The sequence below is a fragment of the Sebastes umbrosus genome, chromosome 23 (assembly GCF_015220745.1).
Source record: "Sebastes umbrosus isolate fSebUmb1 chromosome 23, fSebUmb1.pri, whole genome shotgun sequence".
In the NCBI taxonomy this organism is placed as follows: domain Eukaryota; kingdom Metazoa; phylum Chordata; class Actinopteri; order Perciformes; family Sebastidae; genus Sebastes; species Sebastes umbrosus.
This window is the reverse complement of record NC_051291.1, coordinates 15,224,805-15,237,978: the sequence shown is the minus strand read 5'-3', so window position 1 is coordinate 15,237,978 and position 13,174 is coordinate 15,224,805. Positions and strand designations below refer to the sequence as shown.

The 13,174-nt window shown below is 42.2% G+C and overlaps 1 protein-coding gene across 3 annotated transcripts in view; it reads left to right on the top strand.

Moving 5' to 3' along the window:
• cacna1c (calcium channel, voltage-dependent, L type, alpha 1C subunit) overlaps positions 1-13,174 on the top strand; it is a 225,087-nt gene that overhangs the window by 207,944 nt on the left and 3,969 nt on the right. Inside the window, exons 37-51 of one of the 3 annotated variants that reach the window (XM_037760296.1) lie at positions 165-327; positions 2,748-2,875; positions 2,975-3,071; positions 3,541-3,643; positions 4,960-5,061; positions 5,202-5,329; positions 5,518-5,652; positions 7,139-7,503; positions 7,762-7,788; positions 10,480-10,608; positions 10,711-10,853; positions 11,625-11,722; positions 11,853-11,949; positions 12,182-12,290; positions 12,405-12,573. In XM_037760296.1, the coding sequence (XP_037616224.1) occupies positions 165-327; positions 2,748-2,875; positions 2,975-3,071; positions 3,541-3,643; positions 4,960-5,061; positions 5,202-5,329; positions 5,518-5,652; positions 7,139-7,503; positions 7,762-7,788; positions 10,480-10,608; positions 10,711-10,853; positions 11,625-11,722; positions 11,853-11,949; positions 12,182-12,290; positions 12,405-12,573 (1,993 nt within the window). Of the gene's footprint in view, positions 1-164; positions 328-2,747; positions 2,876-2,974; positions 3,072-3,540; positions 3,644-4,959; positions 5,062-5,201; positions 5,330-5,517; positions 5,659-7,138; positions 7,504-7,761; positions 7,789-10,479; positions 10,609-10,710; positions 10,854-11,624; positions 11,723-11,852; positions 11,950-12,181; positions 12,291-12,404; positions 12,574-13,174 lie in introns of all 3 variants that reach the window. The other 2 variants (XM_037760297.1, XM_037760298.1) reach the window with 2 other exon arrangements.

Sequence of the window (13,174 nt, the reverse complement as noted above, 5' to 3'; positions counted from 1 at the left end):
GTCTGTATGTGTGGGTTAATGCATAAACGCACATGTACACATCTATGCATGTATGTGTACCTCTTAATGTACCCGTATCGTATCGTCGCATGCATATCTGCGTCAACGTGTGTGCATATTCGTGTGGCTATGTGTGTGTGTGTGCATGCATGTCTATCTATCAGATGTGCAACAGGTGAGGCGTGGCAGGAGATCATGCTGGCGTGCTCGCCCAACCGTCCGTGCGAGAAAGGATCGACCAACGAGAACAACTTGGCCCACGAGGACTGCGGCAGCCAGTTTGCAATCATTTACTTTGTCAGCTTCTACATGCTCTGTGCCTTTCTGGTGAGTGCAAGGAAAAAGAGAAAGATTAAGGTCCAATTCCAATGTCCCCCCTCCCTAAGGCTTTAAGCCCTGAACCCTCAGGGACTTTACTGACGTCAATGGTTGAGAGGCTGCAAGGGCTTGAAATGGTATAAATATAAATGGGACAGCACTTTGCAGCGACATGGGTTTTTATGTTACGCATTTTACTGCATGATTTGAGCGTCTCCCATGCGCTCCCCTTACCGGAAGAGAGGTCATTTTCAAATAATCAATTTACTAGTTTTTTTGTCAAAACAGCATCATTGAGCAAAACTAAAAGAAATGGTTGTAATATAGCCTGCGCTTGCATTCCTCTGATTTTGTTTTGTTATTCTCTGTAAATCTAATATGGCAGGCTGAATACCCATAATTGTTTACCTTTTTTAAATGCCTTTTTAACATCACAAAGCTATGAATTGTGGGTTAAAATGTCTGTGAGAGAGCCCTAATGCACTTAACAATTTGACAGCTGGACAGCCCTAAACCCCTCACGGACTTTGCGGGAACGCGCCTCAAAGTCCGTGAGTCTGTGAGTGTGGACGTTGGGATTTGACCTTAGATTTTTAATGTTCCTCTTCTAAACAGATTGAAAGACAGTATTTGATTAGATTACACAAATCACACATGATCAGTTACAGTTAGGGAAGGTGGAAAAATGGACAATTACAGAAAAGGAAAAATGTTATTAGCTTAGCTCAAAGACTGGACAAAAAAACTAAGTGTAAAAATGACATGTTGTGGTTTTATTTCGTAGACTGTTTCTTTGACTTCCTGGAGTGTTTTTGTCACTGTGTAACATGATAATTAGAGAGCTTTAGACCTGCTAGCAGGCTGATTATTTCTTTTTTTACCTGTGGACAGAGCCAGGACAGCTGCTTTCCAGTCCTGTGCTAACTTAAGCTCCTGGCTGTAGCTTCGTATTTTTCGTACGGACATGAAAGTTGTATTGATCTTCTCATCTAACTCTTGGCAAGCAGGCGAATAAGCACATTTCCCAAAATTGTTGAGCTATTCCTTTAAAAGATAACTTTTAAAGTTACGTTTTACATAAAATCTTACATTCGTTAGATTTTAGAGTGATTCACTGCATGATTTTATAAGTTATAATTTGAAATCTGTAATAGGGCTTGAATTTATGTGAAATTGAATTACATTCCCCAGAAGATCACTTGTATTTTGAAGTCAGTTTTCGGTCGCTTTTATTTTGAGGCCAGTTCTTACACGCACTTACAGTCATGCCTAGTATATACATGTACCACACAAAACAACATGGGGGGCTAGTTTGATTGTCTTTTTTTGAAGTGGAGGCTGGCACCTTCCATCACCTTTTCCAACCTCAACACGTATAAATTCACTTTGGCACTTCTTCCGCTCTCTTTAGGCTCTTTCTTAGTTCCCTGCTTTCCTCCAGATACAACACCTGCATCTTGTCCTTCACGGATCTTGAAATATTAATTCACACTTTCATAATCTCCCGTCTAGACTATTGTAATTCCCTCTACACCTGCCTCAGTCAATCTGCTTTAAATCGCCTACTAATCGCTGGTTTAAAATGCAGCGGCCAAGTTATTAACCAGAACTAGCCGTCGGTCTCACATCACCCCTGTTCTGGCATCCCTCCATTGGCTCCCTGTAAAATTCAGAATCAACTTCAAGATCTTGCTAATTACATTTAAGGCACTGCATGACCTCGCCCCCAGTTACATTTCTGATCTCCTTGTTCCATATTCGACCTGTCGAACACTTCGATCCTCTAATCTCGGCCTTTTATCCATCCCCCGCTCAAACTGCAAAACAAAAGGTGATCGGGCCTTTTCTGTCTTAGCCCCAATTCTCTGGAATCACCTCCCCATATCTATTAGAGCTGCTGAATCTCTGGACTGTTTTAAGCGGCTTCTAAAAACCCATCTTTATAGGCAAGCCTTTCTATAGGCCTCATCCACATGTGTGTTTGTCTGTTTTTGTTTGATCTGTTTCTCATTGTTTCTGTGTTTCATATTGTAACTTTTCCTTGTTTTCACCAGTGTTTGATGTTTCATTTGAGTGTGAAGCACTTTGTAACGGTGTGTTTTTAAAAGGTGCTATATAAATAAAGCTTTACTTACTTACTTACTTACAAAAACACACACCCCATACACACATCCATGCTCATACGCCACACGTGTGTCTGAGATGGAGAGAGCCACAGGAGAAGTGAAACGCCAAAGCGAGTCTCATGCCGGTGGCTTAAAAAAGTGACGTGACAATTAATATTTGTACTCCATATTCGCGATATTGTCATCCCATGTAGAACAAGTCCAATATACAACAAGTATATTTGATATATCGCCCACCTCTTAATCTGTAATCGCTTATATTTTGTTAGTGTAGTTTCTGACTGATTCCTGATTCCTCTCCAGATCATCAACCTGTTTGTGGCCGTCATCATGGACAACTTTGACTACCTGACGCGTGATTGGTCGATCCTGGGGCCGCATCATCTTGACGAATTCAAGAGGATCTGGGCTGAATATGACCCAGAAGCTAAGTAAGTTTGCAGAGAAATTAATTCATCATTCATCTTGCAGAGGTCAGAGGTCGTGTGTAGAGATCGACTCTAATGTGACGTCTCTATGCTGTTTTCCAGGGGGAGGATAAAGCACTTGGATGTGGTGACTCTGCTGCGGAGAATTCAGCCTCCCCTCGGCTTTGGAAAGCTCTGTCCACACAGGGTGGCCTGCAAGGTAAAACATACACACACACACACACACAGACGGTCCCGCAAATGCCCGAACATGGTGTGAAGGCTATATAGTACAAGATATTTGATCAGGCTTTTTAAATTCAAGTATTCCGAATTCATTCTGCTAGTATTTTGGTGCAGAATTAAAAACCACTCTATTTACCAGGCGTGATAAATATACAGAAAATGTGTCTTTGTGATATCAATGTGATGACATATAGACAGCTCATAACACCTCCCACAGTGACTCAAATGGCACATTGACAACATATCGTGCAGAGAAAATATTTGAGATATTTAGACATCGACGTCTCTCTAGAGGAACATTAATAGTGACCATAGTGTCAAACCACTGTCTGCTCATTCTCAACAAACTGGCAGCTGCCAATAGATGCTGGCAGCTGACAGTTTGCACAGGAAATGTACCTGTTTTTTTGCATGATCATACAAAACGTTTCTATCTCATGTAGCGTCTGGTGTCGATGAACATGCCTCTGAACAGCGACGGGACGGTGATGTTCAACGCCACGCTGTTTGCTCTGGTCAGAACTGCACTCAGGATCAAGACAGACGGTAACAGACTACACATGAATAACCACTCTAGTTGCAGTTGTATAGGCACACACATGCACAATGGCGGCATTAGATGGGAATTAAATGTATTACCACCTTGCCAAGTCCCAGTGTTTTCTTCCTTTTTTTACCTTTATTTAATCAGTAAAGTTACATAGTTACACAAATTCAAACCTGGAAGCTTCCCAGTACAACCCCAGTCTGATCTAATGGCCACTGACGAGCTCGCCTGGAGCAGTTGGGATCAAGATTTATACACTCCTAATCCCAAAATACAGTATCACAACACTCCTGGCACACAGGAATCCTGGGAATCCTTAAAGACCCTGACACACCAAGCTGACGTCAGCCTAGTTTCTTTCGGTTTGTCCCACAACGTCGGCTCTAGTCTGCCCGTGTTGGAGTTTTTTCGGTCGACTCAGCGTGTTGAATCGGCGGAAATCACTCTGACAGCTTAAACGAATCAGTGCACGAGAAGAGAAACGGATGTGAGGGAAGCAAGCTGCCAAATACAAACTATCACCGCCTGCTGGTGTGGAGAGTTATTTCCTCTCACGCCAGTGTAGAACGTACGTGGTAGTTGGCCGTTGGCTGTAGTCTTTGCGGTGTGTTGAAGTGCAACTTTTTCACCAAGACTAGGGCGACGTGAGACAACACAACTGGTGGCCTTCGTCGCCGCTAGTTCCTTGATGTCGGGTTGGTGTGTCTGGGCCTTTAGATTCCAGTGTTAAAAACACAAACAATATACTATCCCATAGATAGAAATACAGACGCACTTGTGTTGAGGCTTTCACAATGTACAGGCTGTGTAGTAATGTAGTGTGCAACTGTGAAAATACAACTTTTAAACCTTGCGGTGTGCAGTTGATGACATTTTTAACACCCTTTCACCCGCGACTAGCGAACAGCCTCTTGAACAACTCTTTTGGTTCTGAATTCTTTAATACCACCCCCCCCCTTAGCTATACAGTTTAGAGAATATTATAGATCCAACACAAAACTAACTGACAGAAGAGCGGGACTCAGAGAAAAAGTCTCAATTACAAATCCGCCCGCTACTTCAGCACCACGGACAGCGCCATGAATTCATCAATACACAGCACAGTTAAGCTACTAATATTTCAGAGCTGTGGTCATCGGGGCCATGGATTCTAACTCTTGCTATCAGGGGACGGAGAGAGGGGTTGATGGCAGGTTAACAAGGGGGATGCATTTTGGTAATTTTGCTAATAAGGGAGATGGCATCCCCCCTCGTCCTCCCTCATCCCACCTCAAATTGCCTACTGACGGTTTGTATACTGTCCATGTGTGTGCAGGTAATCTGGAGCAGGCCAATGAGGAACTGAGATCGATAGTGAAGAAGATCTGGAAGAGAACCAGCATGAAGCTCTTGGATCAAGTAGTGCCCCCTGCTGGAGGTATATATATATACTCTGCAGTTATTACTTTAACCAAAAACCTCTGCAGCATCACTTGAAACTACTTATCTGAAAAAATACTTTGAGGCATTATTTTAAGCATTAAACTGTTTTAATTGGAATATTTTTATTTCTTGCAGATGACGAGGTAACAGTCGGGAAGTTCTACGCCACCTTCCTCATCCAGGAATATTTCCGCAAGTTTAAGAAGAGGAAAGAACAAGGGCTGGTGGCCAAGGTGGCCCCCAAAACTGCCCTTTCTCTGCAGGTACACAAACACACAAGAGGTTTTGTTTACCCTTGATCATAAAGTTGTATATAAAGAAAAGAAATAAAAGTTTTGTGCAAGTTACAGATGCCCTTGTTTCAGGGTTTTGACCGCTAAAATAAACATGTCGGTCAATGTGTTATTCCATGAAAGTGCAGCACTTGAGTGTGTTTGGTCTGTGTGTGTAGGCGGGCCTGCGGACATTGCATGACATCGGTCCAGAGATTCGGAGGGCCATCTCCGGAGACCTGACCGTGGAGGAGGAGCTGGATAAAGGCCTGAAGGAGCCGGTGTCGGCTGCATCCGAGGATGATATCTTCAGGGTAAAGGTCGGATACACACACCCTCACTCAATCTCCAGAGAGAGAGAGCGAGAACGAGAGAGAGAGAGATGATCGGCGTCCAGCTTGAAGCCTTATTATCGCTCCATGCACATACACAGACATGCTTGCATGTGCTCAGAGGTTCAAAAAGACATTTAAAAAGCCTCATTCTCCACCACATAGCTTGGCTACCAACCACTGCAGATACATTTTAATAATTGGTCGTATGCATTTTGGAGAAAACATCCATCCAAAATATGAACAACATAACATTATTTCACCAAACAAAAACTAAACCACACAACAAAATGTCATTAAACAGTTGAGCGCTGTTATTGTAAGCCTCTGAAACTACATACTTACACTTCGTCGCTCAAGGGTGAGTTATGCTGAGTTATCAGCCTCCATTGTCAATATCATTGCCACATTCATGCTGTTTGTTTTGTTTACTGCTATATTTTGTTACTTTAACGTACAACATGTGACACGGATGGACTGAAATATAAACAGTAAGTAGTTTTAGGGCGCTTTCGCAAGCCGTAGTCCGTTTGGCTAGTCTGAATCAGAGTGAAATTCATATTTTCTATTTAGTCTGGTTCGGTTTTTACAGTGCATAAAATAAAGCGGATCAAATTTTCAAAAATAAGTTGCTGAGGGAGGTGTACGAAGTAGCAAATTTATCTTTTTCGTCTCGAGAGCTGCCATTTCTATACAGGGAATCGGGGACTTTGATGCTGTCGAGTTTTTTTCACTTTGACACAAATCCCTTCTCCAGTTTATCTCCAATGACTTTATAAAAGTCACTATTTTTGTGGACTTTATTCATCATATCCTGTATGTTCTCTTCGGCCCTGATGTCAGGTAAACATTGGACTTCTGCAGAAGTCCGGGTCCGTCCTCTCCTACTCATGTTAACCTGTCGTTTACCTGTGTCCATCTTAGCAAATGCCCACACAGGCAGCCTGCATTTTGGTTTGCTTGAAAACAGTACCAGAGTATAATTACTGCGTTCACAACACCCAAACAAACTGCACCAGTGTTCGATTAGAACGGACTGAATGTTGGCTTGAGAAAGCGCCATTAAATAGTTTTGAGCAACACAATTTATCTTAATTAGAAATAGATTCACTCCCCTCCTTTGACACCTAGCTGTTATCGAGCATTATGGAGATTTTAGCCCAAGACTTAATGCCTGATTCATTCAGTCTCATAATCATTCTGCTCCATTGTCGAAGATTTCATCTATTAAAAATAACTTTTCTAATTGTGGAACTCCCTGCAAACAAGGCCTTTGCTTTGCATTTCCATCTTGGCTGGGTAAAGTTCTGTTGCTGCTATAGCGGTGAATGTGACTTCTGAGGAGTACTTCTGACTGAGTGTTTGAGTGTAGTAAGATATAAAGACGTTCCCTGTCTTTTTTCCACAATTCTCATCTTCTTTGTCATCTTTCCTTTACTCTCTCTCTCTCCTCTCCTCTCCCACACAGCGTACGGGTGGGTTGTTCAGCAACCACGTCAACTACTACAACCAGAGCGACGGCCGCGCTTCCTTCCCGCAGTCCTTCACTACCCAGCGTCCCTTGCACATCAGCCAGAAGGGCTCCCCCTGCGAGGGCGAGAGCCCATCCCACGAGAAGCTCATGGACTCGACCACTTTCACCCCTTCCTCTTACTCTTCATCGGGCTCCAACGCCAACATCAACAACGCCAACAACACGGGCATGGTCGGGGTGGCGCCCCAGGGCATCAGTCGATTCCCAAGCCCGACCATAAGCACTGTGGACGGGCACACGGGACAGCCGCTCACCCCCATCCTGCTGCCGAGATCCGCGTGGTGCTTTCCTCCAAAGAGGTGAGTGCAGGCCGGACAGCAGGTCACATCTGCCTTCTTAACATGTTTTTCTTTTATTGAAGTGATGTTTTTTTTTTTTTCCTTTCTTATTCTATGTGCTCTTGAGTTATTAGTCTGTCTTTTTCATTTCCTGACCATCATCACAGATATTTACATGACTTTACAGTACAGGACATAAATGGTTTCTTCTATTTCCCTTCACTTTCTTTTTCCTTCCCCCTTCTCTTTCCTCTGTCTTCTGTCTCTGGTGGCAAGCAGGACGTGTTTTTATGACACCCTCATGCGGTATGTTGCCAGGGGACAGAGAGAGAAAAAGTGTGTGTGTGTGTGTGTGTTGTGTTAGTCCCCCTTAACTGCGTGCAAAAAGGTTTCATAATGCTACATAAAAATGGCATCGCTGTGAGAGTGCTATAGACAGACTTGCTATGCACATAATGCTTTAGTTGCTACAGCAAAAGCCAGGCTCTTATGCTGCTACTATAAGATCTGCTACCAAAAGCCATGGATATGGACTGTTTGGTGCAACGTGGCCAAACCTTTCCTATCGAAGGCTCTTATTGCTGCTCTTCTCTGCTATTGTATGGCAGGTCTGGGTTAGACACAATGTCTGCTTTGTGTCCTATGTTCTGCTCTTAATGTGCTATGAACTTTGCTCTGGATATTCACGGTCCCCTGAAGATGATTCCTCATCGTTTTGGTGACTCCCTCACATTTTATTTAGCACCAAAAGACCATGATATCCACTGAATACATACATGCTCCCCAGAGGATGAGCATCTTCCATTTTAGACACATCATAAGCTCATTTTTTCAGTGTTACACTCAAGAAATGACATAATTTAAAACATCCGTTTGATTTTAATGACCCCTATGACCTCTCCGCACCCTCAGGACAAACTTTATATGTTAAGCTTTATTATTGGGAAGCCAATTAGAACAGCAAAATTGTTAACATGTTGGTCATTCATTTTCTTCCTGAAGAAACATTGCAGTTTCCAGGTTTTTCTAGCAGGGCTTTACACTTCTATTTTTGTTTACAAAATGTTTTGATACTAGAAGGTCAGCTCGGTCATAGTTATTAGAGAGGAGAGTTAAACTCATTTACTTTTACTGTGTAGAAACCATAAATGATCTAGAATTAAGTGCTCCATTAGAGGTGAAGTATAAGCTTTCCGATGCACTATATCTTTGGATTTGCTTGATTTAGCATCAGGGTAGCGCTGGGCAATATGGCCAAAATCTTCTAGCGTGTTTTCTGGTAATTCAATAAATAAATAGTCTATATAAAATAATCACATACTCCTGTGTGAATTAAATACTTGACAAATGAAAAGTGAAAAGTATTTTCTCATTTAATTTAGAACCTTAGTGCAAAATGAATAACAGTCTTCCTCTGACTATAACAGTGAGATGCGAAAATGCGGTGCAGGATTACGGAAAATCTGCATGCAAATTTTCCGCATGACAACTATACACAACAGGTTCGGTACGAATTATTCGCGTTACTGTGGTCCAGTTTCGTATTTCATATAGTTCCCATGTCCACTCCACACAACGAAAACCTTGTATCCCAGCTGCTGGGCGATCTCAAGCCATATATTGTCCTTTATTTGGTTGTTGAGGTAGTCGTTGCTGTGTTTCTTGTACAATATTGGATTTTGAGAAACCAAATTGATAAGACTTTGGCAGCAGAGCTATACCTGGAGGTATGACATCACCTTGAACAAAGGATTTCATTGGTCAAACATATATTCCCGCAGGCAGAAATCCGCTAAAATCGAGGTCCGTCCCCTGTACAAATGTTCCACAGGGGTGCAAACATTCATAAGAACCCACAAAATCAATCTTTTTAAATTTCCGTGTGAATTTTTCAGATGAAAATCCATGCTTGGTGTGAAACAGCTTTTAGTCAGGTTTTTAATGAAATGCCGTTCTAACCCAGAGTTTTGCTGTGGAGCAGCTTAAATAGCTTTGGATTAAAAGGAACATCTTGACATTTAGAAATTTGATTCAGTTTTTTTTTTCACCAGGCAGTTCTGAGGAGAAGTTATTTCTATTTGTGGGTGTTCGTCATTAAAAAATAATGGGAACTGCTAACTGCAAACTGAGCAGTTTGTCATGACTCTTGGTTTTTATTTGAAACAGATGTTTTTTTTAGGGAGTTGACATGTCGTCATATCGCTTAAGCAGACTATCTGGTGAAGAAGAAAAGATTAAACTTCAGATGTCAGGATGTCTCCTTAAAGCTTAAGTCTGGAGTATGAAACAGATGTGGACAGATAGGGTGACAAGACATCTTTGGGATACAAAGAGAATACAACTTCATTCAGATTAAGTTCAGATTAAGCTTGTCTCTCAGAAGAAAAGAAAAAAACCCACACAGCCAAGATTTCAGAATTAAGACTTTCTTGTGTTTTCTGCTAATATTATTGTATCCAGGTTAATGTCGACATTGCGTCCACTTCTTAATAAGAGATGAGTAGAAAAGATAGCATCTGATTCCAGGACTTTATTGGCCTTCACTTTAAATGATGAGAACAGCATAAAAAGTTAAATTTCCCAGCAGCCCTACATTAAAATACTGGTCTCCGAGCCGTTATCTTGTCCGTCCTACTCTTTGCTTTTTAAAGGTGTCTGCCCCTCAGTCGTGCTATCAGTTTTTCATATTCCAGATGTTGCTTTTGATGCTTTTTTACCGTTTTGCTTTAACAAAATAGTTCCCACCTGCTTCTCCTCCTTCTCCTCTAGCTTCTTTTTCTTCTTCTCCTTCTTCTTCCCTTTCCCTACATGCCTCAGTGGGTTTCTCAATCTCTCCTCCTGAGCTCCTCTCTGAGTTTTTTGCTAATCAGCTGCTTCCTTTTTTTCCGTGTGTTTCTGTTTACATCTGTCTGCCTATTTGTGTACCTGTTTCCCATCTGTGGTCCGTTCATTTTGTTTGTTTTTTTTTCGGTCGTGTGCTTGCTTGTTTGTGGGTAGCTCGGACTCAAGCGACAGCCGTCTGCCAATCATCCGAAGAGGCGAGGGGTCGACGGAGGAGACGTACGACGAGAGCTACGGCGACGAGAGGGAGTACCACGACGACGACCACTCGCTCTCCTCTGACATGTACTGCTGAAACACATCATTTTTCATCTTTAAATTGTATTGTTTTTGAGGGTGTGCCTTTCATCACTCTCACTCTTTTGTGTGTCTGTGTGCGCTCATTAGGCTGGTGTATCATGATGAAGCGTGTAAGCAGTTGACTCCCATGGAGGAAGGAGAGGATGTAGAAGACAGAAGAGGAGGAGGAGGAGGAGGAGGAGGAGGGTGGCAGTCTCCCAGGAGAGTCTTCCTCTGCCCCACTACTCTGGGTGAGTAGACATGCACATATAAAACATCTTTCCTAAGAAATGTTAAAAAGTATTGGTACAACTAGTCTACATACTAGAATACAATGCCCATTTTTTTCTATATTTTACTGATTTTTACATGCTGTGTGTTTGCATTAGAGTTAATATAATAAACTAAAATATGCAGTGAAAAATATTTTTTGTAACTGAAACTAAATAAAAACACTAAATCCTTTAAGAAAAACTAAATTAAAACTTTTTTAAACTAATTTTTAAACTAATTTAAAAATGAACAAAAATTGATTTCAGTTTTAGTTTTTTAGCTATAATATATCACTACCGAAAAAAAGGAGACGGCATGAACTTCCGTCAACTTTCGTGACATTGATCCACAGGAACTGAACGGGCGTGACGTTCCAGGAGATGGTGCTATGTCGCAATTGCTTCACATCGGACACTAAAATAGCACAAAGACTAAACATTATGGCCATTCCTACACAGTTCTCCAACCATGTATTTTGCATGTATATGTAGTGACATACTTATGAGACATTATAGCTGTTCCTAACAAAAACAAACTGAAACTAAATATATAAAAACTAAAACTAAATGCATAAAACTCAAACTTTTCTGAGAAACTGACACTAAATTAAAACTAGCAAACGCTCTCCGAAAACTAACCTAAAATGAAATCAAAAAGTCGAAACTAAAATAAAATTAAAAAAAATAATTGAAAATTCGAAACTATTATAACCTTGGTTTGCATATTTGTCCTGTGTGTGTGTGTTACAGGGCGGAGATCGTCCTTCCATCTGGAGTGTCTCAGAAGACAGTCGAGGCCAGACGTCTCCCAGAAGACGTCTGTACCGCTACACCTTGTACATCATCAGGTAGAAGAATCCCCACGAAATAAACTCACATTTTGGATGCACATAAACAAGTTGTAAATACATCATGTGAGCTCCCTGCAGACATAATGCTCCTCTCTAACGCCGTCCCTTCTGCTCTGCCTTCCTCCAGGCTCTGGCTGTCGCGGGGTTGAGTCCTCTGCTGAGAAGGAGTCACTCACCGACCCTCTTCAGCCGGCTGTGCTCCACGCCTCCAGCAAGTCCCACAGGTATACCGCTGCATCCTGTGCACACATCAGAGGCCAAAAAGCTGCTTGTCAAGCACTGGCAAAAAATGTTGCATTTAATTTCCTCTGCAAGCAAAGTTATACTTTTATTTAATGAGGGAAAAAAAACAGGTCACTGAATCCAGAAGAGTGAATTTTGAAGTGCATATTGTACTTGTCATGTTGTACAGCTTTGTTCTCCTAATGGTTGCTTGTCCTGTCTTTGTTTGTGTAGCCCATGGCAGTGATGCCTTCTACCAGCGGGTGCCCTCTCTGAGGCTAGAAGGCTCCAACTCCCATGAAAAGCTCAATACCAGCTTGCCCTCTGTCAACTGTGGGCCCTGGTGAGATTAAGTACCTCGAAGAGAACTGTTACAAGTCGCAGTACAACTGTCCAAGTAGCATTTATGATGATACTGTAGGAGACGTAATAATAATACATTATTTATTGCCCCTAGGTACAGCGACAGTAACGGGAACAGCCGGGGGCCCAGTCCTAGCCCCACCCCCAGCGTGTCAGTGTCCAATCAGAGACCACCACGGCCGGTGTCGCTCACAGTGCCCTCGCTACTGGGAAAAGACTCCAGCTCACTGTGTCACGGCAGCGCAGGCAGTCTGGTGGAGGCGGTGAGTGTGTGTGTGTGTATTGTGTGTTTGTGTGCAGGTTGGACAAGGTTACACATTCAACTGGAGCTCAAACAATCCTCAATTGTCCCCACGTCTCCAGTGGGGTCACAGGATACATTTGAGGGATTTGCGATATGTTCTGCGATACAGTTTGAATTCTTATCTCCAATTTTGTGAAATTTTGCCTCTTTGGGCCTCAAAAATGTAATCAAATGAGACAATCTGAGAGGTCTTAGAGATCCGAATTCTGATGCCTGTGATGAAGGGGTCGCAATAGACACTGCTTTAGTATTTAATTTAATCTATAACAAGCAATTTGTTAACATCACTTTTGGGTTCAGAAAATTGCCATTGCATTTTCCACTAAACGATTAATCTAGAAAATAATCTGCAGATTAAATCGATAATGAAAATAATCATTAGTTGCAGCCGTAACCGTTCCATCTTTTTATGCCTCCACGCCGGCGACAGTCGTGTCCAGAGGGCATTATGTTTTTTGTTTGTCCGTCTGTACATACGTACGACCCATTCTCGTTAACGCGATATTTCAGGAACACCTGGAGGGAATTTCTTCACATTTGGCACAAACGTTCACCGTGAT